General features: G+C 49.4%; 1 protein-coding gene across 6 annotated transcripts in view; it reads left to right on the top strand.

The window, feature by feature from the left end:
• The window catches only part of SNX29 (sorting nexin 29), a 477,185-nt gene that overhangs the window by 168,951 nt on the left and 281,353 nt on the right, over positions 1-26,881 (top strand). For all 6 annotated transcript variants that reach the window (XR_004281897.1, XM_032328137.1, XM_032328140.1 and 3 more), the window contains one exon: positions 13,964-14,046. Coding sequence is in view for 5 of the 6 variants with exons in the window: in XM_032328137.1 (XP_032184028.1) it covers positions 13,964-14,046 (83 nt within the window). In the remaining variant the exon portion in view is untranslated. The remainder of the gene's footprint in view (positions 1-13,963; positions 14,047-26,881) is intronic.

Raw genomic sequence — 26,881 nt, 5'->3', positions numbered from 1 at the left:
AGTCAGATTTCTTTCTTTAACCTTTTTCCATTTGTTATTAAAGACTTTATTCATTTGATAGAGCACACGAATGGTGGAAAGGGGCCAAGGGAGAAGCAGTTTCCCCACTGAGCAAGGAGGGAGACATGGGGCCTGATTCCAGGACCCTGGGATCATGACCTGAGTGAAGGCAGACGCTTAACTGACTGAGCCCCCCAGGTGCCCCAGTAGTCAGATTTCCTGTGCAAAGTGAAGGACCACTGTTTTCTGAACCCACGCATTGGGGGAGTGTGGTGGTGCCTTGGTGGGCTCTTGTGCTGGGAGAGTGCAGTGTAGACAGTGCAGCGCAGGGAGTGGTGTTTGGGCTTAGGGGTGTCCCAGAAGTGACCTGGAAGCTGGTTAAAATGCAGATCCCAGGCCTCCTCCAGAATGCAAATGTTGAGTTCTACAGCGGGGCCTGGGAATCTGCCTCAAGGCAACTTATTATTATTATTTTTTTTAATTTTAAACTCCTGAATACAGCTGTTTGCTAGAAACAGAACATTCTTCTCCATAATGCATGCAATCATCCTAATCAGAAAATTTACATTTCTACCATCTAGTTCTTTCTTTGCATTCAGCCTTTACCTATTGTCCCAATAATGGCCTTTCTTGTAAAATGATTGATTCCAGAATGACTTGTTGCATGTAACATCTCTGGGCTGGAACAGATTTTTCCCCGGGATTTCCGTGACCTTGACAGTTCTGAAGACGACAGGTCAGCTTACAGGGCAGAATACCACTTGGCGGGTTGGTGTGTTGTTACTGAGACGAGCTTTGAGTCCATGCATCTTGGTTACTGACATCACCGAGGCGGTGCGTTTTCTTCTCTGTGCCGCAGGTCTTCCCTTTCTGCTGTAACTGACGACAGGAGTTTTGATCCCTTGCTCTCTCTGGTGTCTGCCACCCTTCTCCGCTGGGAACACTTCCCCCATTGTGGCTGTTCAGTATTTTGTGGAGAGGTGGTTGGAGTCTATGTAAATACCTCATGATGCATTAAACTTTCCACTTACTGACAGGTTCCCAGATTTCTGTTTTATTCAGTGGCTCATCATCTATTATTATCAGCATTCTGATGGTCCAGTTGTTCTGGACTTGTCTAGCGGCGACCCTGATGCGTTGGCTTCCGTGTCCTTCAAAATGACCCCATGAGTTGAGATGGCCGCTGCCCTGAATTCCAATCTAGCCCCTCACTCTTGACCTCCAGTCTCCTGACTTTATGGATTTGTTACTCGTCTCTGAAGCAAGAACCCGGCTCCCACTGTCAGTATGTTTAGGTATTCATTTAGATTTAATTAGGATACCAGAGTTTTTATTTCTATGTATTTCATTTTTCACTTTAAGTTTTTACTTTAATTCCAGTTACCATACACTGGAATAATTACTGTTCAGGCGGACAGTGCCGTGATTCAACGGGTCCACACATCCCCTGTGCTCATGATGATAGCTGTACTCCTCAGGCCCCTTACCCAGCCCCCCGCCAACCTCCCCCCTGGTCCCCATCAGTTCTCTCTAGCTAAGAATGTTTCTTGCTTTGACTCTTTCTCTCCTTGTTTCCCTTTGCTTGTTTGTTTCTTAAATTCCATGTGAGTGAAATCATGGGGTATTTTTCTCTTATTTTGCTTAACATTCCACTCTCTAGCTCCATCCACATCATTGCAAATAACCAGATTTCATTCTTTCTTACAGCTGACTAATACTCCATTGTATATCCACACCACACCTCTTTCTCCATTCATCAGTCCGTGGACACTTGGGCTGCTTCCACATATTTGCTACTGTAAACATTGCATCACTGAATGATAGATACTCTTTGTCTGCAGTCACTTCCGGAAAGATGGCTTGGTTGCTTCCATGCTCTGGCAGTTAGGCATAGGATGGCGAGCTTTTGTATGGTTGTAAGTTTCAGCTCGTTTGGGTAAATACCACGCTGTGTGATTGCTGGATCTTACAGTAGGAGTGTGTTTCCTGCTGTAAGGAACTGCCAGACTGTTGGGGAGTGGCGGGTCCATTCTGTGTTCCCGCCAGCACCGAAAGAGAGTTCCTGTGGCTCTACATCCTCGAGGGGCATCTGCTGTTGTCAGTGTTGTGGGTTTCCGCCATTCTAATGGGTGTGGCTCATGTGAGCTTTTATAGTCCTCGTGGTCTCTGAAGTCTGTTTGCTGACTGGGTTGCACACCTCCCCTGTGAGGATCTTGTTTTCAGGAGGGTAGAGACCTAGTCTGTCTTGTTACGGCTACATTTCTGTTGCCAGAATAATGCCCAGTACGTAGTAGGTATATGGGAACGAGTTGAATAAACGATAGGCTTTCTACGACATGCTGGGTAAGTCCTCAGTATTCTTCCTTTGTTGAGGTGCGTGAGCTGAAGTGCGGAGAGGGTCATCATGCTGCACACGTGTGGTTAGAAATTCCTCCCGCGAGACTCTCGCTCGGACAGATGGGAGATGGGCTAGGAGAGTTGGTCGTCTTGGGCACGCTGTCTTGTCACCTCTCACCTTGCTCTTACCTCTGTTTCTAGGCCTAAAATTGAGGCTTAAAGTACCTCAAAGAATGGTTAGGATTAAATGAATTAATATTGTATTAGTTCTCAACAGTTAATAAATTGCCCCAAAATGTAGCAGATAAAACAACATTCTCTCTCTCTCTCTCTTTTTTTAAAAAGGTTTTATTTATTTATATGTGAGAGAGTTACAGAGAAAGCATGATTGCGGGGAAGACGTACAGTGGGAGAAGCAAATACCCTGCTGGGCAGGGAGCCTGACGTGGGACTCGATTCCAGGACTCTGGGATCATGACTTGAGCTGAAGGCAAATGCTTAACTGACTGAGCCACCCAGGCAACCAAAACAACACCATCTTGTCTCCTGGTTTCTATGGGTCCGGAATCTGGGCACCACTTAGCTGGGTGCCTCTGGCTCAGGCTGTCAGGAGGTGGTGGTCAGGGGTTGGGTGGAACGTTTCATCATGTCAAGGGACCCCTGGGCCTGGATGGTCTTCTAGCCTGACTCACTGGGCTGCTGGAAGACCTCCTCCCTCACGAGGTGGGCCTCTGCACAGTGCCCTTTAGAGGTGGCCTATTGTGAAGTCTTGAGAACAGAACTGGGTAGTCAGGGAGCACTGTGTGAGCTGCTGCCCCTCTATCACCACCTACTACGACCACCACCACCGGGACCACCACTGCTGCTGTCCCCACTACTAGCTGTTGCCGCCCCATCACCTACCAGTGCTACCACCTTCCTTCTGCGGGTGTTGTTAAAGAGCTGGTCAGAACTGGAGCTGAGAGTTGAACCAGGTTTGTCTGTTTCTAGATGTTTCTAGTTGCCTCTGCTACGCACAGGAGTTGACTTTTCTGCTCTGTACCTTGGTTGCCGGGGCCGGTCTTTTTGGGCCCCCCGGATTGTGAACTCCTGTTGGGTAGAGAGTCCTTGGCTCTTCTGGACACCCTCCTGCCTTCTGCACCCAGCCCTTGTGGAGTAGATGCTTTCTGATGACCTTGTTAGTAGACCTCCAGCACCCTCCACCAAGTCACATGGAAAACTGAAATTGGGAAGTAGAGGAAGCTCCGAGAGACCAGGGGGTTGTGTCACTTTTGTTGACTGACGCCTTCCCTTCACCGACCTCTTGCCTGACAACCAGTGAAGTTCTGCCAAATGAGTGAGAACAGACTGATAGCTTTCAGGCGCCGACACTCCAGCCCCTGTCTGGAAGGGGGGAAGCGATTGACCGGAGCTGCGGTTGACCCGGGGCCATGCTCAGTTGCCTGGCGATGCGCACACCCTGCTCTGTGCTGTACGGAATGGAAGGCAAGTGATGCTCTGAATGTGAGCAATTTTCAAAGAATTAGAAGGGGGAATGAAATAGTCGAATCTAGACTTGACCTTGTTCTTGGATTCTGAAGTCAGGTCGGGATTTAAGAAGGAAACCTCAGTCTTCCGCGCAATCCAGCAATAGTGACGGTGCTGCTCTTGGGAGGCAGTGTGGACCTCTGTGTGATGGGAGCCTGAGCAAGCCCGGCTCCACTGGGCTTGCCCTGCTGAGAGGTCCTAAAACGACTCTTGTCCACGGGTCACTCAGTCTTCGGAGCCGCATTTCTAACTCAAGCTGTGCATCGGCGACAGACGGCCTCATGCCCCGAAGATGTGTTCACACCTGTCGCCCTGTTGATACTGACATTTGCCTGGTCTCCTTTCTTCAAACCAGAAGGGTATTTATCACAGAACCCGAGAGGAATGCAGTTCTGGGGACTGGTGGGGCGTGCGGTGGAGGTAGGAATGGGGACTTTTTGAATGGGTACAGTTTCCACCATGCAAGATGAAGAAAGTTCTGGAAATGGCTGCACAACAGTGTGCGTATACTTAATGCCTGCACTGTACCCTTGAAAAAGAAGAAGGCAGTCGATCTCAGGTGTATTCTATTAAAAAAATAGACAAAGGCTGAAGAAAAGGTACAGAGAGATAGTGGCAGGACTGCAACTTTGTCACTGTTTCTTTTCCTGTCCCCTGCCTGCAGTTGGCAGCTTCTGGCTTTATGATGTCTGCCTGTATTGTGGATGCTGGTCAGTGGGGATGCCTCCTAGGTGGCCACAGCAGTGAATGTGGCCCTATCTTCTCCTCTGTAACTTACTTTACTTTTTTTTTTTAATTAACTGTTTTTTTGGTTTAATGTACATGCAGTACAATTCACATTTTAATTATCTTTTTTTTTTTAAAGATTTTTTGTTTATTTATTCGACAGAGAGAGATCACAAGTAGGCAGAGAGGCAGGCAGAGAGAGGGGAAGAAGCAGGCTCCCCACTAGGTAGAGAGCCCGATGCGGGGCTCTATCCCAGGACCCTGAGATGATGACCTGAGCCGAGGGCAGAGGCTTTAACCCACTGAGCCACCCAGACACCCATGCAATTCACTTTTTAAAGACGTTAAGTTATAAGACTTAAGACCTGCACAGATGAACGGAACCCCACTATCGCAGTCAGCATGAACAACTGTTGGCTCACCTCCAGAAATGGTCACCGGCTTCCCCTTTGCAGTCAGACCCTTCCGCAACACCTCTTGCTTGTCTCCTGGTGGTCTGTTCCCACCCCTGTCATTTGGTCTTTTCTAGAACACTGTATACATGAAACCCTAGAGCGTGTAGCCTTTGGAGACAGCTTCTTTAATTTAGCAAATGTTTATGAGTTTCATGCAAGTTGTTCGGCATCAACAGGGCGTGGATTTTGTAATGATAAATAGCATTCCTTTGTGTGAATGTGTCCTGGGTGGTGCAACCCTTTACTCACCGCAGGGCACTTGTTCCCAATTTTGGGGGGGATCATGAATAACATTGTTACAAACATTCATGTAGATATTTTGTACGAACAATACATTTTCAGTTTTCCAGGAAAACCTTGCAGAAGTGAGTGGCTGGGTCACTTGACGAATGTCTGTTGAACTTGATGGAAAGCTCTTGTACTGTTCCCCAGAGTTGCTGAGCATTTCTGCATCCCACGCAATGTTTGAGAGTTTCAGTTTTGCTGCATTCTCCCCAGCACTTCATAGCATTAGTAGAAAGTTTTGTTTTTTTTTTTTTTGTATTTTAATAAGCTTCTAGTGCTATCTCACTAGATTTGATTTGTATTTCCTTAATGATGAATGATGTTCAGCATTTTTGTCTCTGTTTACTGTCTGTGTATCATCTTGGGTGAAATGTCTCTTCAGATAGGCTTCCCCTCCCTATATGAGTAGGCAGTGGTATTTCCTTGAGTTTGGAGAGTTCATTATATATTTTAGACACAGGTGTTCTGTTGTCTGTATGATTTATAAGTATTTTCTCCCCATCTGCGGCTTGTCTTTTCATGCTCTTGTCAATGTCTTTTGCAGAGCAAATCCAGCTTAGCTTTTTTTTTTTTTTTTTTTTTTTTGGCTATTACAAATCACGCTTCTGCTGTTAAATGTGAGAACTATGTGCCTAACCCAGCTTAGGCAGGCAGAGTTTCTCAAACATTGCAGGCTTGTGTGTTTTGCATTTATCTGTTGTACAGTTTGGGTTAATATTTGAATAAGGTGTGAGGTATTAGTTGAAGTTCACTTTTCTGCTTATGGATGTGCAGCTGTTCTGAAAACAAGCATTGGAAAGACCATCCATTCTCCTGAGTTGCCTTTGTGCTGTAGTCAGAAATCTCCTGTCCAGAGGGACCTGGCTGGCTCAGTCAGTGGAACATGGGACTGTTGGTCTTGGGGGGTGTAAGTTAGCGTCCCATGCTGGGTACAGAGATTACTTAAAATCTTAAAAAAAATTTTTTTTTTTCCACTTGGCCAGATTTGTGACTTTATTTCTGGACTCTTGGTTCTGTTCTGTTGGTCATTGTCATTCTGTAGTGCTCCATTCCCGGACTGCTGTACTCCTCTAGAGTCTTAAAATTGGGTAGTGCACATCCTCCACAACTGTGCTTCTATTTCAAAATGTTTTTTTTTTTTTTCAAAATGGTTTTGATTATTGTAGTGTCTTTGCCTTGCCATATAAATTTTAGAATCCACCAGTGCATATCTATGGAAGAAAAGCTGGCATTTTGATAGGGCTTGCAGGAAATGTGTGGATCAGTTTAACTGACATCCTGTTTCGAGTCTGCCAATCCAGGAACCTGCTAATTCTTGCGTATGTGGTTGTGTTTTGATTTCTTCCATCAGTGTTTTATAGTTTCCAGCATACACATCTGCACATTTTTAAAAAAGATTTTATTTATTTATTTGACAGAGATCCCAAGTAGGCAGAGAGGCAGGCAGAGAGAGAGGGGGAAGCAGGCTCCCCACTGAGCAGAGAGCCTGATGCGGGGCTCGATCCCAGGACCCTGGGATCATGACCTGAGCCGAAGGCAGAGGCTTTAACCCACTGAGCCACCCAGGCGCCCCTGCACATTTTTTTTTTTTTTTTTTTAATTGGAGTTACACCTATGCATTTCTCCTTCGGGAGCTAGGATGAATGACTTACGATTTTGCTTTTTAATTGTTCGTTGCCAGTGGGTAGAAATACAGTTTCTGCCATCTGACCTTTAAAAACTCATTCTTGGAGATGTTTGTGGATTCTTGGGATTTGGTGTGTAGAGTAGTCTGTCACATGCCAGCAGGGGCCAGTTTAGGTCCTTTCCAATCTGGATGGCATCCTTGTAGCCTCAGCGCACGGGGTAGGACCTCCGGTGCTGTGCTCAGTGGGAGTGCTGAGAGTGACTTCTTTGTCTTGTTCTCCAGTTTCCGGGAAACCATTCAGTCTTGCACCACTAAGCGATTCTAGGTAAAGCCGTTCTCTCCCCCCTCCCTTCTCCCCCGCCCCATGTTAGATCTAACCTTACTTTGTTTTTTTTTTTTTTTTAAGTTTGTAAAAGATTTTGTCAGAGCGAGCATACAGTCGGGGAGTTGCAGGCAGAGGGAGAAGCAGGCTGCCTGCTGAGCAGGGGGCCCGATGCTGGGCTCGATCCCAGGACCCTGGGCTCACAACCTGGGCTGAAGGCAGACGCTTAGCAACTGAGCCACCCAGGCATCCTGATCTAACCTTACTCTTAAATGTACACCCCCTGCCCCGTTCACTGGTAAAGTATATTGTTGGAAAACTTGAAAGTGTCTTCTCATTCCATCGTTCAGAAATGAACACTGTTAACATTGTGGTTTATATCTTCCTATCGCAAACCCATAGCAAACTGTATGTAAGGGGCTGTCTTAGGTCCGCCCCTTCTGTACTCTGCTGCACTGACATAATGGCACCTCACAGATGTTCCTCACTGAAACACACGCACTCCTCCCAGCTGTGCCGCTCCCTAGTGTCCTGCTGTAGGTGGATGCACAGGAGTGTACCCACTCCCCCCGCCCCCCCACCCTGACATTTAGTTTGTAACCAGTTCTTTTCGGATATATTCACAACACCCTCATGTGGGTGTTCTGAGACTTCTCATTCACGGGCTTTGGCTTTCTGGAATTGGACTTGGTGTCCCGTTCTGGAGGCTGTCGAGTCATGTTTCCTAAAGCTCACCTCTGACCTGTGGTCATGGCTGGCAGAGGCTTGCACTGTGTGACTCTTGGAAGGTCAGCGTCCCTCTGGATGAAGCTCGCTGGTCACATTTGCCCAGGAGTCTACCCAGCCAAGGGAATCTGCACACCCAGGCTCAGCTGCCCTCATGGTTCAGTGGGGTCTTTCAGGGCCTTGCATTTTTGACTTTGTACTTACCTAAATGTATATGGAACAATGTGAGACTTTGGAGTTAATGGAAATGGGTTTGAATCTCTGGTTTGACTCCCTGAGCCACCACTTTCCCATCTGCAAAATGGGCACAGTGAAACCAGCTTCCTGAGGTGCTGGGGACCACGCGTGTGACAGAGTCCAAGAACATTGTGACCCTGCCTTGAACTCTCCGTGTGATCCCCCCCACTGCTCCCAGGCTGCTTAACCTCTTGCAGATTCCATTTCTTCATCTACGAAGTGAAAGGTAATAAAATTTGGGGATAATAACAGCCCTTCCTGCAGTCTGCCCAAAGAGCCTGTGTATGACATCCCCCAACACAGAGGCAAACCCGATGTGTCGTAGAGAGGAGAGGGGCTTGCCATTATATGTGTAGGCCCAGCTTTTACCTGTAGGAGGCCTTGGCCCTGAGCTGCTTTTCCCTTCTTAGCTACCACGGAGGAATTTCGAGGAAACCCTAAAGCTGCCAAATGCCCACCTCTGCCAAGGTCCATGCGGGCCACATTTTTGTAACAGAAACTTGGTTGTTTGCCACTAAAATTGGTCTCCTGGTCTTGGGGGCTGTGTCCAGTCTGAAAAAGCCACACTTCAGTAGCTGTAGGCTACCCAGTGTGCATGAACACATCGGCAGCTCTGGGAAGCCCTGGGGTGGCCGTGGGGTGCGGCGGAGAGAATGAGGCTGTTTGTTGGGCGCATCTCTCCCTGACCCTGTCCCTGACCCTGTCTGCCTGTGGTCCCTTTGTTCTCTTTCCATGGCCTTTTGTCACCCCCTCGAATGCAGTTTAGGACGTGCACTCGAAAATACCTGCTCTTCATACCTTTATTTTAAAACGTAGATTCTCTGCCCCAGATTTGGTCACTATGCCCCGGCCTCATGGTTTGGGCCACGCCTGTGTCCCAGCTGCATTATTCTCTCTCTGGTGTTTTTTCCGTCCACTTGTGAAAACCTTTGAACTTCTTTTCAAAAGATTCTTCCTATCACAGCAATATATGGAAAATCAGTTTCTAAAAAATCTACTAGAAGAATATCTCTGTGTTTTAAAAAAACAATAAAAAGATAGGTAAACCTCTAAAATGATCTTGGGAATGTACCACATTTGGAGGGTTCTGTTTAAGTTCATTCTCTTTGTGTGCTTCTCCTCTTTGATGGAACTGTGAGGAAAGTTAGGTCCCACTGCCCGTGAGAGTGCAGAGAACTGGGTAAGTTCTCAAGGGTGAGTGGGGAAGGGGGGTTTCTGCAGGTTTGAGTCTGTGAGGTTGGTTTTCCACTGCAGTTGGCTTTGGCCATGACAGAGCGGGTTTGCCTGACGGAACCCCTACCCCTGCTCCTCCTTGTTCTATGGTTTTCTCGCCGCTGACTTTGTGATGGCTGAAGGTGCCTCTCAGCAACATCTCCTCATTGGAGGCAGGTGCGTGAGTTACAGCCGGAAGGCCAGATCCTCCGAGAGGTGCTAGTGTTGATGGGTGGATCCCGACAGGTTGCCAAAGGGGTGAAACCCGCAGCTGACCTGGAGTCCCGGTGACTGCGCTTAGGACTCGGCTTCCCAGTGGCCCACGTTCCTGGAAGGTCTGAGTGTGGGCGGTTCATAGCAACAGTAGCATCCCTGCCCCTGTTTTTCTAGGTGGTCTGTCAGGGTTTGGATATTAAATCAACTCTGTTGGTTACAAAAAGAAGCTAGATATGGGAGGGCGGTCTTCATCTGGGCAGTGGCCTCCTAGAATCAAAGAAGGGGAAAATCCTGAGAAATGGAGAAGAGGAAGTTGCCCTAAGCTCTTCATGGATGGGGTGGCAAACACATGTGCATCCTTGCTCGGAGCTCTTGTCTACACAGGCTCACGTGGCACGTATTGGCAGTGTAGACGGGGTGTGGTCCCCCCCCCGCCCCCGCCCCACAGTTGACAGGTGGCCTGCTCCATAGCAGCTTCAACTTTCCTCCTCAGCGTTGTCTTTAATTGCTCTTAGTAAATTCTTTAAGTCTTACAAAAAAAAAAAAAAAAAAAACCCACAAAAAACCAAACCTGAAGAGACTCAGCTGTAGACGTGTTCTTTGCCTGCAAACCTCACTTCGCTGTAGAAGATTAGGGAATGTAGCTGAGCAACCAGAAGAGAAAAAGGCTCAGAGTAAGACCTGTGACCTCACGGCTCAGAGGACTCTGTTGGGATACTGCCCGCGTGCACAGCTGACAGGGCTGTGTGGTGTTCACACTCCCTCAAGTGCACACACTTCGGGGGGTAATGAAGAGGGGAGGCCCCGTGGCTCCGAAGACCCAGCCTGTGAGCGGAGGCACACAGGAAATCACCCAGAGCCCTGCTCATCGGGCCCCTTACCTGTTGAGGCGACGGGTACCTGGTGAGGGGACCTGCGGTGGCGTGAAGGCCCTTGGTGGGGGAGGGGGAATGAGGGAGCCTGCACCATCCTGTCTGTGTTTTTCACCTGCTCAGAGGGCCTCAAGCCTCTCTGTAGTCAGGATTCATTTAGTTAACTAATGCATTCTATCGTCTCATGAGGTGTCAATTGAAAAGGCATTTTTAGATTTGCTAATCATAATAAACCTTTGTAATAAGAATGATGAACTCTCTTTGGCTCTCCGAGCTGCAGATTAACATCCTGTCAGCTGCTTGCAGATCAGTTGTCCAGAGGCTGGGAAGTATTTTGTTGGCCTGGTAATGTGCTTTTAAAGTTTATTTTTGTTAGCAATCTCTCCACCTGTCGTGGGGCTTGAACTCATGACCCTGAGATCAAGAGTCCCATGCTTTTCTGACTGAGCCAGCCAGGAGACCCAGTAATGTGTTAAGTTAAAAAAAATTTTTTTGGTGGGGCAGGAGCTCCCTGATTTTCATAGCCTCCTGCCCCCTACTCACTCTCAGTCCTGGTTGACTCTTCTCCATGGCCTGGCCTGTGTGACTGCAGTGGCTGCAGCCTTCCGCATTCCGTCTAAAGAGACACCGTGTGGGAGAGGATGCTTAGGAGCCTCAGTGAGAGTAGTGGGCTGGACGGGACCACACACACACACACACACACACACACACACACTTTGCACCCCTATCAGACTTCGGGTTTCGCTGCTGCCGTGCGGTGCGGTAAGCTGCAGCCATCGGAGGCCCGGGCCAAGGGCGGGGACGCTCTTACGATCATCCTTGCATGTGAATCTCTGGTCATTTAAAAAAAAAAAAAAAATTGAATGCGAAGGACCTCAATTAGGTGTTTGAGTTTCTTTCATAAAGCGTTCCAGTGCCCGGAAAGTGTTAACTCCCCGCAAAAGACAGACACGTTCAAGGGTACAAAATTGTCTGGGATGAATTTATGGTCCCCCAGAGGTGCGTAGCCAGTAGTTGGATGTACTCTGCAGTTTCTCATCTTGACGGAGATCAGTTTATATTAAAAACCTTGGTTTTAATCTGTGACATCTCATTTTGAGATAGAATCTCTAAGACATGATTAAAAAATCCAAGCCAGAAGGAAAGCAGCCGCTGGAAACCTGTCCATGGCAGCTGCAGAAGCATAGAGCACCAGGGCAGCCGAGGCCTGACCCGTGTGCCGTGAGCAAATCAGAGCCCGGCAGCAGACGTCGGCACGGCTCACCTGTCAGTCTGCCTCAGTGAGCCTGTGTGTTCCGATGCATGGGAGCTGCCATGAACCCTTGTTAAATGAGGCCGTAGAGAAATGCAGAGAAATTGCTTTCTCTCATTTGCAGGCCCTATGTGACTTGAATTCACACATAGAGATGAAGAGTAGGTTGGGATGAGTGACAAGACTCTGCTGAAGGAATCCAAGAAAACAAGCTGTACGAGCCACGTGTATCGGGGAGCATTTCCCTCCCCCCAGTCTTTCCAGGACTTGTTAGTTGCTTGGCTTCAGACGTTTGCTATTCACATCACAGATGGAGGAAGTTGCAGACAGCTTTACAAACGTCCGTGAGAGGCGGTCTAGGAGGAGGGAGGGGGTGATAAAGGGGCTCCTCCGTGGCTCATTCTCTAGGGCTTCCGAGATGAATGTAGCATTCTCAGGTGACTCCTAAGTCCTTGGGAGAGTCTCCAGCTGATGATGGTCTTTTCTCCAAAAGTGCAGCTGATGATGGTCTTTTCTGCCAAAAGTGCAGAAAAGCAAAAGGGCAAACAGGGCTGAGGTATTGTCAGATGCGTGGAAAATAGTACCGATGATGGCCAGTCAGAAGTTCATACCCTGAGTAAGTGTGTGGTGCACAGCTGTACCCAGGAGCGGCGTACGCATCCATAACTAGATGGAGTTAGAAACTGCCTGTGTGGTGAGTGTTCAAGGGGACAGCCCAGCTGCGGAAATATGTATAATACCCGGTTTTACAAAGTAACTGATATTCGAGTGTTTTGGGTTTGTAGTGATGACATGAGTGTGGAGGAAGGCTTGAAACATATATACTGGGTTTTCAGCATTGGTTACCATGAGAAAGGGGGCATGGTTAGTGGATCAGTGAACAAAGCAAGAGAAGACTTCAAACAAAAAAATGAAAGGAGTGTGAAAAATGTTTCATCCAGGGAAAATAGATTTACTTCACATGTGTGCGCACATGCCTGGAGAGAGGTATGATAGGATAGCTACGAAAATGTCGCTGGGTTGGATTTCAAGGTGTTGGGCTTTCAGCTGACTTGTACATTCCTGCTTACGTGTCCTCGGACTCTTTTGCAAAGAGCATTTAAATTTTTATGGTTATAAAAGAAACCCAGTCTTAAAGCTGTTCTCATATTGAGGAAGTGTTCTCTCCTATTTAAAGGCACTCAGACTCAAGACCTTCCGGTGGGAGTAGTAGAATCAGAAAATGTGGAAGAGGCAGCACTCCCTGGGGACAGTGATGAGAAACCAAGTTTGAATCCCTAAGGAAACTGAGCAAAGCTCTTTGGGGCCTTGAGGACAGAGCAGCCTGGGTTGGTGTCTTGGCATTGTGCCTTTTTTACGACCTTGACCTTGGCCATGTGACCTTAGTCACAGACCTTAGCTGTGCCACCTCTTCAAAACTGAGAATGCTATTGGATCATTGTGCCTAATACATGACAGGCATTTAAACCGTTTCCCAACGAATGAAGAATGAACCAATGCTGCTTGATTCAGTGAAGTCAGGAAGGCAAAGTCTCAGCTGTGTGGTCCTCAGTAACTGGTTGTTTTTTCCTTCTGATCCTTGTGGTTTTTTTCCCTCATCCCGTGTACCTGGGGGAGTGAATTGCATAGAGCAGGACTTTGATGGGGCCTTGTATAGAGTCTGGTGTGGACGGGGGTGTGGACAAAGCTGCTGCTTCTCCTTATGATTCAGTTTCCTCATCTGTAAAGTAGGTGTTGCCATGTGATGCCTGGCAAATACCAAACGTTCAGTGCCTGTGGCCATTAATAAAAAAATGAGTATTCCCCAGGCTGACTAGGTAGTTCTTGTGTGTTTTTCCGTAAATGGAGAGAATATTGCCAAGTGCCTACCACCGAATAGGCACCCAGCAGCTTGACAGATTCAGATAATCAGAGCACAACCCATGTCCTCATCCTGACTTGGTGGGAACTGGAACCAGTTAGCACTAGTTATGGATGAGCAGTTTTTGCAGGCATTCTGCAAACGTACCTTTCCAAGTGTATGTAGTCTTCTCCAGTGAGGATCTCTAAAACAAAAAATGTACTAATAAGGTGAACCCCATGTGTTTTTCTTTATAAAGATTGCCCCCCCTCAGTCTAAATTGCCAGTTTTTAAAAATGTATTTTTTTTTAACGTTCTTGTACCTGCAGAGAAAACGAGGTGCTCAAAGTCCAACTGAAGAAATACGTAGGAGCTGTCCAGATGCTGAAAAGAGAAGGTCAAGCAGCTGAAGGTGAGGCGGAGACCGAGCTGGGGTGCGGAGGGGGCCCAGCTTTTTAATTCTTATTAGCCCGCGTGCCTGGTGCACAGGAGCCAGCCACTCAGCGCGGGATGAGTACTCATGCAGATGAGGTCGAGAAACCGTGCTGGTCACAATTCTGGAAAACAAATTAGACGGAACATCCTGTTGTGTGTTCTTGCTGCGTGCAGAACTAATGTCGTAAGACTTACTTGCTGGATCACTAGCAAGGGTTGTGTTAATTTGCATACTCAGGAAGTTTTTTATCTTGGGTCTTGAGGTACTTGCCAGGGAGAGAGCCTTGCAGCATGGTTAAGTCCCATCAGGCCAGGGGTGAAAGCAACAGAACCCCAAAGTGGTGGAGAACCAGAGCTGTGGAGTTGGGCTGACCTGGTCCTAGCCCCAGTTCTGGGTAAGCCCTTTCGTCTCTTTGTACCTTAGTTTCCTCATCAGTATAATGGGCTTAGTTGACAGTCTCCTCCTTGCAAAGTAATCCATCTAGAAATCATAGCATGATGCCTAGTATCGGGTAAGCACTGAATACATTTTAGCTGTTGATATTCTTAGTCAGAAATACAAGTAGATAGAAAAATGATCACTTGACCAAGATTACACTAAAGGAGGTGATACCATATGCTTCCTCTCTCCGCATTTTGGCTACAGTGTAATCAACTAAAACATTCTCGGTTTAGTTGCAGGAAAGGGTATTTCCCTTTGCCTGAAATGTCTTACAGCCTTCAGCCAATTTGCCATTAAGAGATTGACTTAAACACAAATGAACTCTTGGGGTGTAGACACTGTAACAAAGGGGTGGACCCTCCAGGCTTACAGGTCTTGGGAGTCCGTCAGACCTGCCTCTGAATCCAGGCGCACCCAGGGTCATTTGAGGTGTTGGAGTTATTTTGCCATCTGGAAGTGGAAACCTCCCACCAATGGTAGTGGCGTGGATTGACCGAGACAATGAGTGTGAAGTTTGCAGTGTGGCACCTGGCCCATCATGGGCGTTCAATAAGTGGTGGTTATGTTTCTGTGGAATAGAAGGAGGCAGCATTGGAATCTGGATGTGGGTTGCATACTAATAACAGAAAGGCTTGAATTTTGTTTCAAGCTTTTTTTGTGTTGATTACGGTCTCTGATCGGCTTCTCCGTGTTGGTGATCATTATTATTACTCTTTTATTACATGCCTTGCTTCGTTCGTAATCTGTCTCTAACTGTTACTGGTCTAGGGGTTATCACTGCAGAATTAATCATGTCTTCCTCTGTGAGCTCGTCCCTTTTTCAAACAGACATTGCTGTTATGGTCCTGAATCCGTGTCACGTGTGTTCTGTGGGTGTTGGTCTTTCGACTTTCACTCCTCATCTTTGTCTCCCCAAAACCTCACTTTTGTAGGTGCTCATTCCGTCCGTGATGTGTCTTGAATGAGCAGTATTTGTGTACCATTTACCCTTCCCGGGCAGCTTCTAGTCTGTTTCCTTGGGGTTTTGTCACCCTGTGAAGAGGAGGTATTTTTCCTGTATTTTAATTTCTTGATTTTTCTTTATTTTAGAAAGTTTATTATTGGAGACTTAGGAAAGCTTAAGGGACTCATACGTGTATCTAGGGTAGAAGTGAACTCAGGGTCATTTTCCTCTGAATCCCTGGTTCTTTGCCTTACACAGTTCTTAAATTAGAGTCTGCTGAGGCCATCACCTGGGGAACACACTAAATGCGACTGTTCTCAGGTAGGAAGAATGCTGTTCTTTTCCACCAGTGGTTTCATGGATCTAGGATGGGCCCCACAGTTGCACTTCTAGATACGTGACTCTAATGCCTGTGATCCGTAGATGGCACCGCACTGCCTCCTGAGAAATCCATACTCTGCCTTCTCAGAGCTAGGGTTCGGTGCACTAAGGATATTAAACCTAGGAAAAAAGAAGCACTTGTTGGGCTTGTGTTTGAAAAACCTCAACATTATAAAATACCTTTTGGAGTATGAGAATTATGGGAGTCCTTACCCTGTGGGTACATGTTTGGATTTCTTTTATCCTGGCGTGTGCTGTCTGCTCCCTCTCCGGCCTCAGCGTGATGGCATGTGGGGCGCTGTGTCCTCAGTGAACTGGCCTGACAGTTGAGCTCGTGGCGCGGCTCTTCCTGGGTGTTTCCTGAGTTCTTTTGAGCTCCAGCATTTTTGCTCTTTAGCACGCGGCACTCTCCCTTACAGGGGGAGAGCGGGAGATTGCTCTCCAGACTCATGTTTCCGTCAGTGGCTGCTCTGAAGTTTGAAACCTCCTACATCAAGTTGGCATCTTGCCTGGAGAAGGCCTTCTGGCAGCTCCCTGAGGGGTCTGAGGGGCCTGAGGAGCCAGTAAACCCACTCAGATACCCGCTAGGTTGTGTGGACACGACTGGGTCATTCTCTCCAGAGAGGACTCACGTCAGTCAAGCACGCAGGGAATGATGGGTCATCCGAAGGGCAGTTCATTCATTGGTAGTGAGAAAGCAGATGGAGATTGAACCAGGAGCCCATACATGATGTTCAGGCCCATCAGTCCTCTGTGTTTACCAAGCTGGGGAGCTGGGGTCCCCCTGATGGTGGCCAGTGGAGTCCAAGAAGGGGGACCTAGTTGGGTACTTCATCAGACGAGCTTTCCAAAAGCTCCCACACTGAGTGAGGGGAAGGTCTCAGCCCTACAAGCCCATAGAGATGCTGTTACCCTCGGGCTCTTTACATGGCCCTTTTTCTTTTTCTTTGGCCTGTGGTTTAATGGGGTTCTGTGCTAGTTCTGTCAGATTGTAGTTGATGGTGAGAGAGAGAAGGTGCAGGTGCGGCTCTTCTGTGAGATATTTAGTTTCTGCTTGCCTCGTAACCAGTGGTCACCAGATAACTTTGTTTCAGTTTAGAGAGGATCATTCGTCAGGGCTCTTCTCCTTTACGCTGTTGGGTCTGTAGAAATCTCACGCAGTGTGGCTGGAGAGGAAAGAGAGTCCGTGGGTGTAGGTAGTTGATTTTTTAATCAACTCCACCCAGTTGAGAGTCTCACCCAGTTGAGGTATTAGGGTGGGGGGTGAGGCTGAGTGCATTTGGCTAATGAACGTCTCCGCAGGGAAACGCAGCCCCTGGAGGGAGGCTGTCTGCCTAGAGCTTTAAGGACGGCTGCAGAGGCCTCCTGAGCGAGGTCCCAGCAGGGCTGCGTCGGGGGCGTGGTGTGGCAAATGGGCACCCCGTGCATTGCATGGACTATCTGGAGAGAGAAGGAAGCCACCTGCTGTCAGGGCCGGGTGTCTTTGTCCCAGGGGCCACTTCCTCCTGTGCGTGGCCCATGAACAAGAGGGTCACGGCCACAACACCGGGGAGACCCAGCACGCCGCGTGATCCTAGCAGCTGACGCTGGATGTGGGCGCGTGAATGACTTCCGTGGAAGGACACCGAGGACTCCCCTTGCACGACTGATTTAGGGGCCATGTGACCTTTCTGTGACTCCATTTCTTCCTCTGTAAAAAGGGAATTGCAGTCATGACTTGCTTACGGGATTTTGGGGGAAGATGGAGGTAGGTTATACATGTGAAGCACTTAGCATCTTGTCCGACACTGGGCACTCAGTACGTACTGGCCACTGGTGCTACTGGTCGCTAGCTCTGCCTCTCTCAGCCCTTCTGTATGGTCCTAAAGTGAGGAGGAAAACTGTATGTACTTCACAGGCTCTTGCAAGGATAAATATTAATTAAGGGAGGTAGTTGAGAAGACATGTCCATGTCCGAGTCTGGGATCTAGAAGATGCTATAGTGGACAGAAGGATGGTCCCCCCCAGCGACATTCATGTCCTGGTACACAGGACCTGGAGACACGCTTCTTTAAGTGGCAGGAGAGACTTTACGAATGTGGGGGAGTTAAGGATTTGGGTAAGGGGAGATGATCCTTCTCCACCCAGGTGGGCCCCAGTGTAATCACGAGGGTCCTTACAAGAGGGAGGAGGGCCGGGGAGGGAGAGATGGGGCAGTAGAGTGTGGAGCGAGGCATGGCCCCAAGCCAAGGAGTGTGGGCATCTTCCAGAAGGTAGAAAGACCAGGAACTGGGTTCTCCTCTCAAGCCTCTGGAAGGAGCACAGCCCTGCTGACTATAGCCTGTGAGATCCTCAAGATTCCTGGCCTCCTCTGAGTTCTAAGAAGAAATTTGTGATGTTCTAAGCCACCAAGCTTGTGGTTGTTAGAGCAGCGGTGAGAAAGGAACACAGATCGTAGTTGAACCGAGACATTAATTTCACCCCTGATGGGCATGGGGACCATTGTCGTGAACGCCTTTCTTCCCTGTGTAGGCGGTTGAGGTTTTGAAGGTAGGGTTTTTAGTCAGAGATCCTGGGTGGACAAAACAGGACCTCAGGGGAGATCTGTGGCCTTTGAGTGGCTGCACATGCGAGGAGAGCCCACTGTCCCTCGTGCACGCACATGTACGGTGTGCTTGTCTGGCCCAGCGTGGGTGGTTGCCATCACCGTCTGCTCTGGACTCGGAGGGTGACGCCTCCAGGCTCTATGGTTGGGGCCTCGCTGTCTGGTGGACCCTTGGTGTTTGCTTTCCGTGTGGTCAGTGGTTGTGTGTGTAGCTGTGGAGGCCGGTTTCTCAGTGTCCCACAGGAGGAGCTCTTAGCATGCGTGCTGCCCAGCACAGGCTCAGCAGAACCTTGCTTGGTGCTGGCTTCTCTTGGCCTCGCCTGAGGAGCATTTCCCCGGGAATCAGAGCTGGCTTTTGGGACAGAGTTAGAGAGCTGGTCCTGCCAGCAGCACACGTCCTTCCTGTAGGGCCGGGAAGGCTGGGACCGCTGTCGTTCTCTTGTGTCCGAGTGAGGCCAGTGCATAGAGGGAGGAGCCGAGCGGGTGGCGGACAGGAGCTGAGCTGTTGGAGCGCCTGAATGCAGCTGTGCTGGACCTGATGGTCTAGCCCTGAGCTTACGGTCACTAAGAGCGCTAATTCCGCCGATCTCCCCTGCCTGTTTGCAAGCTTGCGTTGGGTTTCCGTAGCTCCTGTGCTCGTGGCAAACTGGTAGTTCTTTCCTGGCCACGGAGCCCATCCTGTCCTCATGAGGGCCTCTTCTTTGTTGGAGTCGGTCTTTCCAGATGATGCAGTGTCCGCTGTGTCATGAGGCTCTTGCTCCCACTCTCCCCCTCGTTATGTACCTTCCACTCGCTGTCCTCTTCAGCCTTGGCCCTTGTATCTTACTGTACCCTAGTGATGGATCGAAGGCAACATGCTCTTGTCGGGGACTCCATTTAAGTAATCTATCACGGGTTCAGGGACAGAGGGGGAAGAAAATGGCCCATTGCTTGTGGCCATCAGAGTCATCAGCAGCAAGGCAGGTTTGTGGGAAGAACTTGACAGATGAGAGAAGTTTGGGAGCCATTTAAAAAAGCTGACTCTAAGAAACAGAAGAAGTTTGAAAACAAAAAGCCAGTGGCCCACTCACTGATCCCCTGTTCAACACTGTGTGCTTCCTGTTCTCATGGGTCTCTGTTTCCCGGGGCTCCCAGAACGTAGGGCAGGACAGTTGAGACCCCCTGATTCTATGGAGATGGATGGCCACAGGCGAAGGGGATTCCTAGAGCCTGCATGTGCCTTGGGCATGTGGGGTGTAACTTGGGTGGCCACTTGGGTGGCCTCGAATTCCTGCTCCTGGTGAGGGAGGCAAAGCTGTCTTGGTCTGAGGCAGGCTTCTTGGGTTGCAGGGAAAACTGGCTTATGACTGTGCATGTGCTTCTGTCACATTGGAAGAGGATAAGCATGGAACTTAATGGAAACATACATTAGATCCCATTACTCTGCCTTAAAAATCCACTGCAAACCTTCTGATGATGGCTTCCAGTGCAGGCTGTGGTCTGGCTCTTGTTGTGTTCCAGCCCCACCTCCTCCGGCCCCAATCCTCCCCCTACCCCACGGTGCCACCCTGGCTGTCAGGCTCTTCCTCGGATGCCCCAGACTAGTTCCGACCTCAGCGCCCCTGCAGTGAGTTGTCCCTCTGCTGCAATGCTCTTTCCCACTGTCTAGACGGCTGATGCCAACCTGTCGGACAGGTCTCTGCTCAGCAGTCACGTCCTCTGACTACCTGTGTCTTTTTCTTTTTCTTTATTTTCTGCTCCCTTTTTATTCTGTTACTTTGTCTTCCTCACAAAGCTTATCCGTACGTCAGAGTGTCTCGATGGCTGATCGCCTGCGATGTTTGCTGTCTGTGCCCCCACACTGCCCTGTACAAACCACAAGAGCAGGGACCTGGCCTGCTCATTGCCCTGCTGTATTCAGAGTGCCTTGAGCAGTCCTTGACTCGTGGTGTATGCGCAACGAATGTTCATGATGTGAATGACCAGAAGTGTCAGAGGAGCTGTTAGAGGACCCGGCCTCACGGCATGTATGTGAGGGAAGCCCTGTGGCAGCTCCAGAGAGCGCGGCCGGGGGCAAGTGGAAGGTCTTCATTCCAACGCCGCGCCAGCCGTGTGCCCGACCCCATGTAACGCTCCTTAAGCTTGCACCTCGAATCGGGTTCTTCTCATCACTCGTAGTTTGGCTTTCTCATAACTACGGTTCACATATGGCTTCACCTTCCCTATGGTTTCGTCATTCAGAATTCTTGACTGCAAGAGTCATAAAATCCAATTTTATCTGGCCTAAACAACGTGTTGCAGTGCCTGTCTTCAGAGAGGTCTTGATCCAGGGGTTCCAGCAAAAGCAGGAGGTTCCTCCACACCCCCATTTCTCAAGTCTGTTTTTTTCTCTCCCCATTGTTGGCAGTGTGTATGGGTGTGTGTTGAAGCACCAGCCCTCTAGGGAGAAGGGCGCGATTTAGGGTGTTTGCTGATGCTTGTGGTGTAAATGCCCCCACTGTGGCTGACTCCCGGCTGCCAGCACCGTGTCACTGAGGCCCGCGTTGGGAAGAGTACGAAGAGCACGCACGCTGGGCTCCCGTGAGCTGCTGTGCCCCAGCCCCTGCGCCCCACCGGGTGCCCCCTCTCAGGCAGGCGTTCTCACGTTGGCAAGGGGCTGCCTGAAGCTCTGGGTTTAATCATCTCAGCAAACCAGCCGAACAGTGTGCTTCTCTGACCCACTCGTTTCCGTGTAAACGTCTCCGCCATCTCTCCCCCACCTAGAGCACAGCAGTGGTTCTCCATCGGGGCTCCACACTGAATCCCCTGGGGAGCTGTAAAAACTCCTGTGCTCCGCCACTAGGAACCACTGCTCTGGAGGACACCACTTTCAAATTAATGAACTTCAAGATCCGCCAGGGTGCTACAGATGTGCCAGCCGTCTGATTCCTGGCCAGCGGGAGTTGTCTCAGATCAACTGAGGCTCTGCCTTTCATCTCCGATCCAGGTTTGGCCTCAGAACCGGTCTTCACAGAGGTTCCACCAGTTAAGAAGACGGTGGGTGGAGGGGGGGAGGGGCGTGATAGAAGGTTCTCGCCACTGTTGAGTTAACATGGTACTCGGACCGTACTCACCCCTGGCCCCCCTCCAGAATCCACAGTGGGCGTCAGGCACATCTCCTTTCTTTCTCTAGTCTTCCTCTTCCCCTGCAATCTTGGCTCTTTCTCTTTGTGCCCAGCGTGCCCTCCCTCTGGGCGCTGCTCGTGATGCTTCGGTGCCGTCTGGCCATGCGTCCCCATCCGGACCATGTCCTGGTCCCGGCTTTTCACCCAGCCAGTCTCCCTCTTTTGGGAATGCCCTTTCCCTTTCACCTGGTCAGGCCAGATGTTGCGTTTATTGTGAGAGTCACTCCTGTCACCAGAGAAATGTAATTCCACTGATCCTTGAGTTTGCCACATTCCTGTGCCACTTAATAAGCAACAACCGAGGCCTGGCATTGGATGGCTCACTCTTGGGGGCCTGTCATCCTGTCTTTTGGGTAGGTGGTCCGCCTGACCGCACAGAGCATCTGCGTGGTCCTTGTAGACTTAGTTTTGTTTTTGCGTGTGTTTTTGCGTGTGATGAAACTTGTTGCCAGACTCGTCCAAGTAGTCCTAGGAGTGATTTCAGAGGAATAGGCAAGTTGGTATAGACGGGAACAGAGTTACCTGAGAAAGAAGAGCTGGGCGAAGTGATTTTCCTTAAAGAGAAAGAGAATTGTTGTTCTCCCTTTTCCCAGGAGTGACTTACACCACTCTGCCCGCGGCCCGTGGCTGGTCCCACCCACATGCAGAAGTGTCTGGGGACTGTCGTCTCTGGCTGGTGGCAGAGGAGCCAGAGGAGCCAGCAGCCACCCGCTCAGGGGAGCAGGTGCTTGTGCCACTCATGCTGGGTGCCTATTTGACACAAGTGGTATCTGTCGGCAAAGCCAGTTGTGTGGTTCCTTAGAAAGAGATCTCATACTCTATGTGCTTATTTTGGGACTTACAACCTTTAGAGTCTGGGAAGGAATGCTTGGTACCTTGTAAAAGTCTGTGGTAGAAAGACTATCCAAGGGCACCTGGGTGGCTCAGTGGGTTAAGCCTCTGCCTTCAGCTCAGGTCATGATCTCAGGGTCCTAGGATAGAGCCCCACATTGGGCTCTCTGCTCAGTGGGGATCCTGCTTCTCCCTTTCCCTCTGCCCCTCCCCTTGCTCATGCCCTCTGTCAAATGAATAAAATCTTAAAAAGAGGGTCCAAAAACATGGCAAAGAAGTGTCTGTAGGAAATACTGATTCCATAGGAAATACTGATTCCATTGTCAGTCATTAATTGGGATGAAGAGACCATGTTGTACCCACCCATTATTGAAAGATGTTTCTGGTGTCCCCTGCACATCTTGGCTTGTTCATGGTAAGAAAGGATGCCTTTGGATTCACTCAACAGATAGGAGTTGAACACTGTCCATGTGCCAGGCTCAGTTCTGGGAGAACTCGAGTGAATGAGAGATACGAGCTCCAGCCTTGAGCTGACCACTTAGTGGGGGAGACAGTGAGAAGGTAGACAAACAGATCATTGCAAATGGTTCTCTAGGAATCACCCAGAGAAATCTTTGGTTGACAGTGAAAGAAAAGGTCCCATCTACTGGGTACCTGGAAGGTGCTAGATCCCGGGCCAAGTTCTTAGCTACAGCACCTCTGCAGGACTGGTGCTTGTGTCTTCCCCGTTGGACATGTGTGGAGAAAACAGGGCTCTGAGAGATGGGTGTGGGCAAGGCCACTGTATTGGGGTGCCCTAGAGAAACACTGCGTACACACACACATACTCTGCAACCACACGTGTGTGTACAAAAAAGCATATGTAGAGATGTGCATCTGTGTATACACACCTGAGTCCACGGGCCTGTCTACACCTCTGTCGAGATGGGACAGATTTAAGGAATTGGCTCCTGCTGTTGTAGAGTCCGGGAACTCACAGGGGAGACAGCAGGCTGGAGACTTGGGGAGGAGTTGGTGGTGCAGTCCTAAGTCTGAGACCATCTGGAGGCAGGAGTCCTGGGGAACTCAGTCTTTACTCTTAAGGTCTTCAGCTTAAGGCCTGCTGCCCTTTCATGGATTGAGGCACACCCACATTATGGAGAGGAAATTGCCTCAGTCAAAGCCTACTGTTAAAATGTTATTTTAACAGTATTTTAAATGTTATTATTTTTTTTTATTTTTAAAAGATTTTATTTATTTATTTGACAGACAGAGATCACAAGTAGGCAGAGAGGCAGGCAGAGGGAGAGAGAGAGAGAGAGAGGAGGAAGCAGGCTTCCTGCGGAGCAGGGAGCCCGATGCGGGGCTCGATCCCAGGACCCTGAGATCATGACCCGAGCCGAAGGCAGCAGCCCAAACCACTGAGCCACCCAGGCGCCCCTTAAATGTTATTTAAAATGAAGGTAAAATGAATACCTTCATAGTGGCATTCACACTAGGGTTTGGCCAAGTCCCTGGGTGCCGTGGCCCGGGCACATGGACATGTGAGATGAGCGTGCCAGGCCTCTGCCTAGGAAGAGGCCGGCCGAGGTTCTAGCCAGGCCTAGGCTGAGAGCATGCTTTTCCCGCCAGCCCTCCAGCTCTGTTCTCCCCGTGCTGTCATTCGTGCTAAGGTCTCTTGCACCATCTTGGGCCTCAAAGGTGATGGTGTGCAGCGGCCGGCCAGGTACTGCCTGCCTGTGTGGGGTAGCCAGTGGGGGGGGGCCGGGGGGCGGCATCTTCCCCTTCACTTTATCCAGGGAAAGCTCTGCTCCCCTTGCCTCTTCTCCCTGGAAGACCGAAACCCTACGGTGCGCTGCCGGCCACAGAGGGAGCCGCCTCAGAGCAGGGGGGCCTCGGAGCTGGCCGTCAGACTCGGGGAGAAACCACTTCTTAGTAGCCGTGGAGACCACACGTGCTGGGAGCATTTCTTTTCTTCCTCCGTGAAGGCTCGTTCTTCCACAGTGAAAGGAGCGGAGGCTTGTGGAGGGAAGCCGCCCAGAACATTGAGGGAAAGGCAGACTTCGGTGTCCAGCTGGTGGGAGCTGGCGTGAACCTCTGTGCTTTTGACTAGTTCCAAATTCTTGGAGTAAGTGTGGTGTTTTGTGTTTTTTTTTTTTTTTTTAAGATTTTATTTGTCAGCACAAGCAGGGGGAGCTGCAGGCAGAGGGAGAAACAGGCTCCCCACTGAGCAAGGAGCCCGATGAGGGACTCTGGGGACCCTCTCCAGGACCCTGGGATCATGACTCGAGCTGAAGGCAGAGGCTTAACCGACTGAGCCACCCAGACATCCCTGGGAATAAGTTTTTATCTCAGAGTTTAAGTATGTTCATTTGAGGAGCAGAAACGATACTGTTGGCTTGATGCAAGCCTTTGAAGTTTCAAAGGGATGACATATGTCAAGTGCCAGGCAACTGTTGACGTGATTTTGGATTAGAGATGCATTTTGAAGGGCATCCAAGCTGAAGAAGGTCAAGGCACATTAGCAGAACACCTGTACATAAATTTCTCAAAGTGGGTGAATAATTGTGATAATCATAGAGTAAATGTCCTTGAAAGCTTTATGGTGCTGGTAAAACAAAATTTGTCTGATCAGCTGGTTTTCTGACCTTTAAATAAATAACTGAACTGGTAGCTCAGGGTCCATCCCCAAGGCAGTGCTCAGTATGGCAGGACCCAGGGAACCATTCCTCGGACAGTGGCCCGAACTCAGATTTTTTTTTTTAAATGACAACTTATTGGCAAAGTCTGGGAAATAATGTACCCAACACCTAGTGTGCCCACCATGCAGCTGAAACTGATACTTTTCCAGATTGATTTCAGATCAATAAAAAGAGTTAATTTATAAATGTCACTTAGAATATTCTTACTGATAATATCTGCGTGTTTCCAGATGACCGCTGGTGGCCCAGTTTGGGTGGCCTGCCTCGCTTAAGCTAATCCTGAGGATTTCAGGGGAGGGTTAGAACTTGGTTGAGACAAGCCAGCCTCCTCACGTGCCCCCTCCTGAAAGGGGGTGAGGTTGGAGCAGTGTCTCCCAACATACTGAACTGAGAATGGGAGGGGGGGCAACAGCCCTGAGATAAGGATGGATACTGATGTTGGGGGTCAAAAACCCCAGTGGCTCTGCAGCTAGAGTGATGTGGGAGATGGAGCACCTCTGGAATTTTTGTTGAGGACAGGTTTGGTGGTTTTGTTGGGTAGGGGTTGGCAGACATTGTCTTGACCCTGAGTTTGCACAGCATGCTGTTTTCATTGAATTTGTATGTTCGTTTGGGCTCGTGTGTCAGGTGGACTAGGTTTGGCTGCGTTAAAACCAAACCAAACCCAAACAGTGACTTCCACAAATTTTTTTTCTCTTAGTTAACATAAATCTGGAAACAGAGTCTCATCTAGGGCTAGTGTGATGCTTTTATGATCATCAGGAATGCAGGGATGCAGGCTGCTTTTCCTTTGTGCTCCGCCGTCTTCAGGACACAGTGTTTTACTTTCTTGATTGCCTCATGGAACCCAGGTGGTGGCCGGTGTTCCAGCCATTACACCTGTATTTCAGGTAGGTAGAAGCAGGAAGTGGGGAAGGGCAGAGCGGGCATTTCACAGCTGAAGTCTATAAGGATTTAAAGCTTGGAGGATAATCTTGCTTTAAAGAGCTTCTCAGGAAACCCCTCCCCCCCATAACTTCTACATACAGCTCTTGGGCCTCCCCTAATTGCAAGGAAGGCTGGGAATCTTGACGGCTTAACTGGCACATGGATATTGGGTAGGCAGTCCCTACCCCAGGTGACTTTGGGGAAGGTGAGGCTGATGGAAACTCGGGGAGAAGTTGGCCAGGGTCGGGGGTGAGAGGGTACCAGAGCTTCCCCACCCCCCAAAGCAGCCCTCAGTCCTGTCAGTGTTGAGGAAAGCTTCATCGAAGGTACAGGGGTCATCACTGCCAGGAGATCTGGTCCCTGTTACTAGAGGTGCCTATGTGTCTCTGGGGACTGCCATCAAGGATAATGTTTTATTTGCTCGACTGGATTTCATCTTCTGCCGGATACTTTCCCCTCCTAAGTCATTGCGAGAGCAATTGCCTGGAAATGCCAGGGATCGATTCGTGAGTTTTGTTCATTTCTTTTTTTATTGTTTGGTGGGAAACAAAGGCCCAGAAACAGAGCAGGAGCACTCCTGGGGCGTCCGCTCCCCCTGCGGAGGCAGAAGCCCAGGCCAGACGTCTCTTTATCATTGTCGCTGTTTCTTTTCAGGGCGGCGTCAGTGTTGGGATTGTTGTGCAGTTTGTCAGTCAGTGTCTTGTTTGGTGTCTGCTCTCTCCTTCCAGGACGCTGACAGGGGGCTTGTCGTGTTAAATGCCACTGCGGATCTGAAAGCTGTTGTTGTAAGTTTCTAATAATAGCTTTCATCAGGCATCCGGTCACTGTGCTTTGCTCGAGTGGGTAATGATGCCTTGTACCTCAGATGAGAGTGACTTGT

This window comes from Mustela erminea, chromosome 20, assembly GCF_009829155.1.
Source record: "Mustela erminea isolate mMusErm1 chromosome 20, mMusErm1.Pri, whole genome shotgun sequence".
Taxonomy (NCBI): domain Eukaryota; kingdom Metazoa; phylum Chordata; class Mammalia; order Carnivora; family Mustelidae; genus Mustela; species Mustela erminea.
The sequence above is the reverse complement of the archived record's forward strand: the minus strand, read 5'-3'. Positions and strand labels throughout refer to the sequence as shown.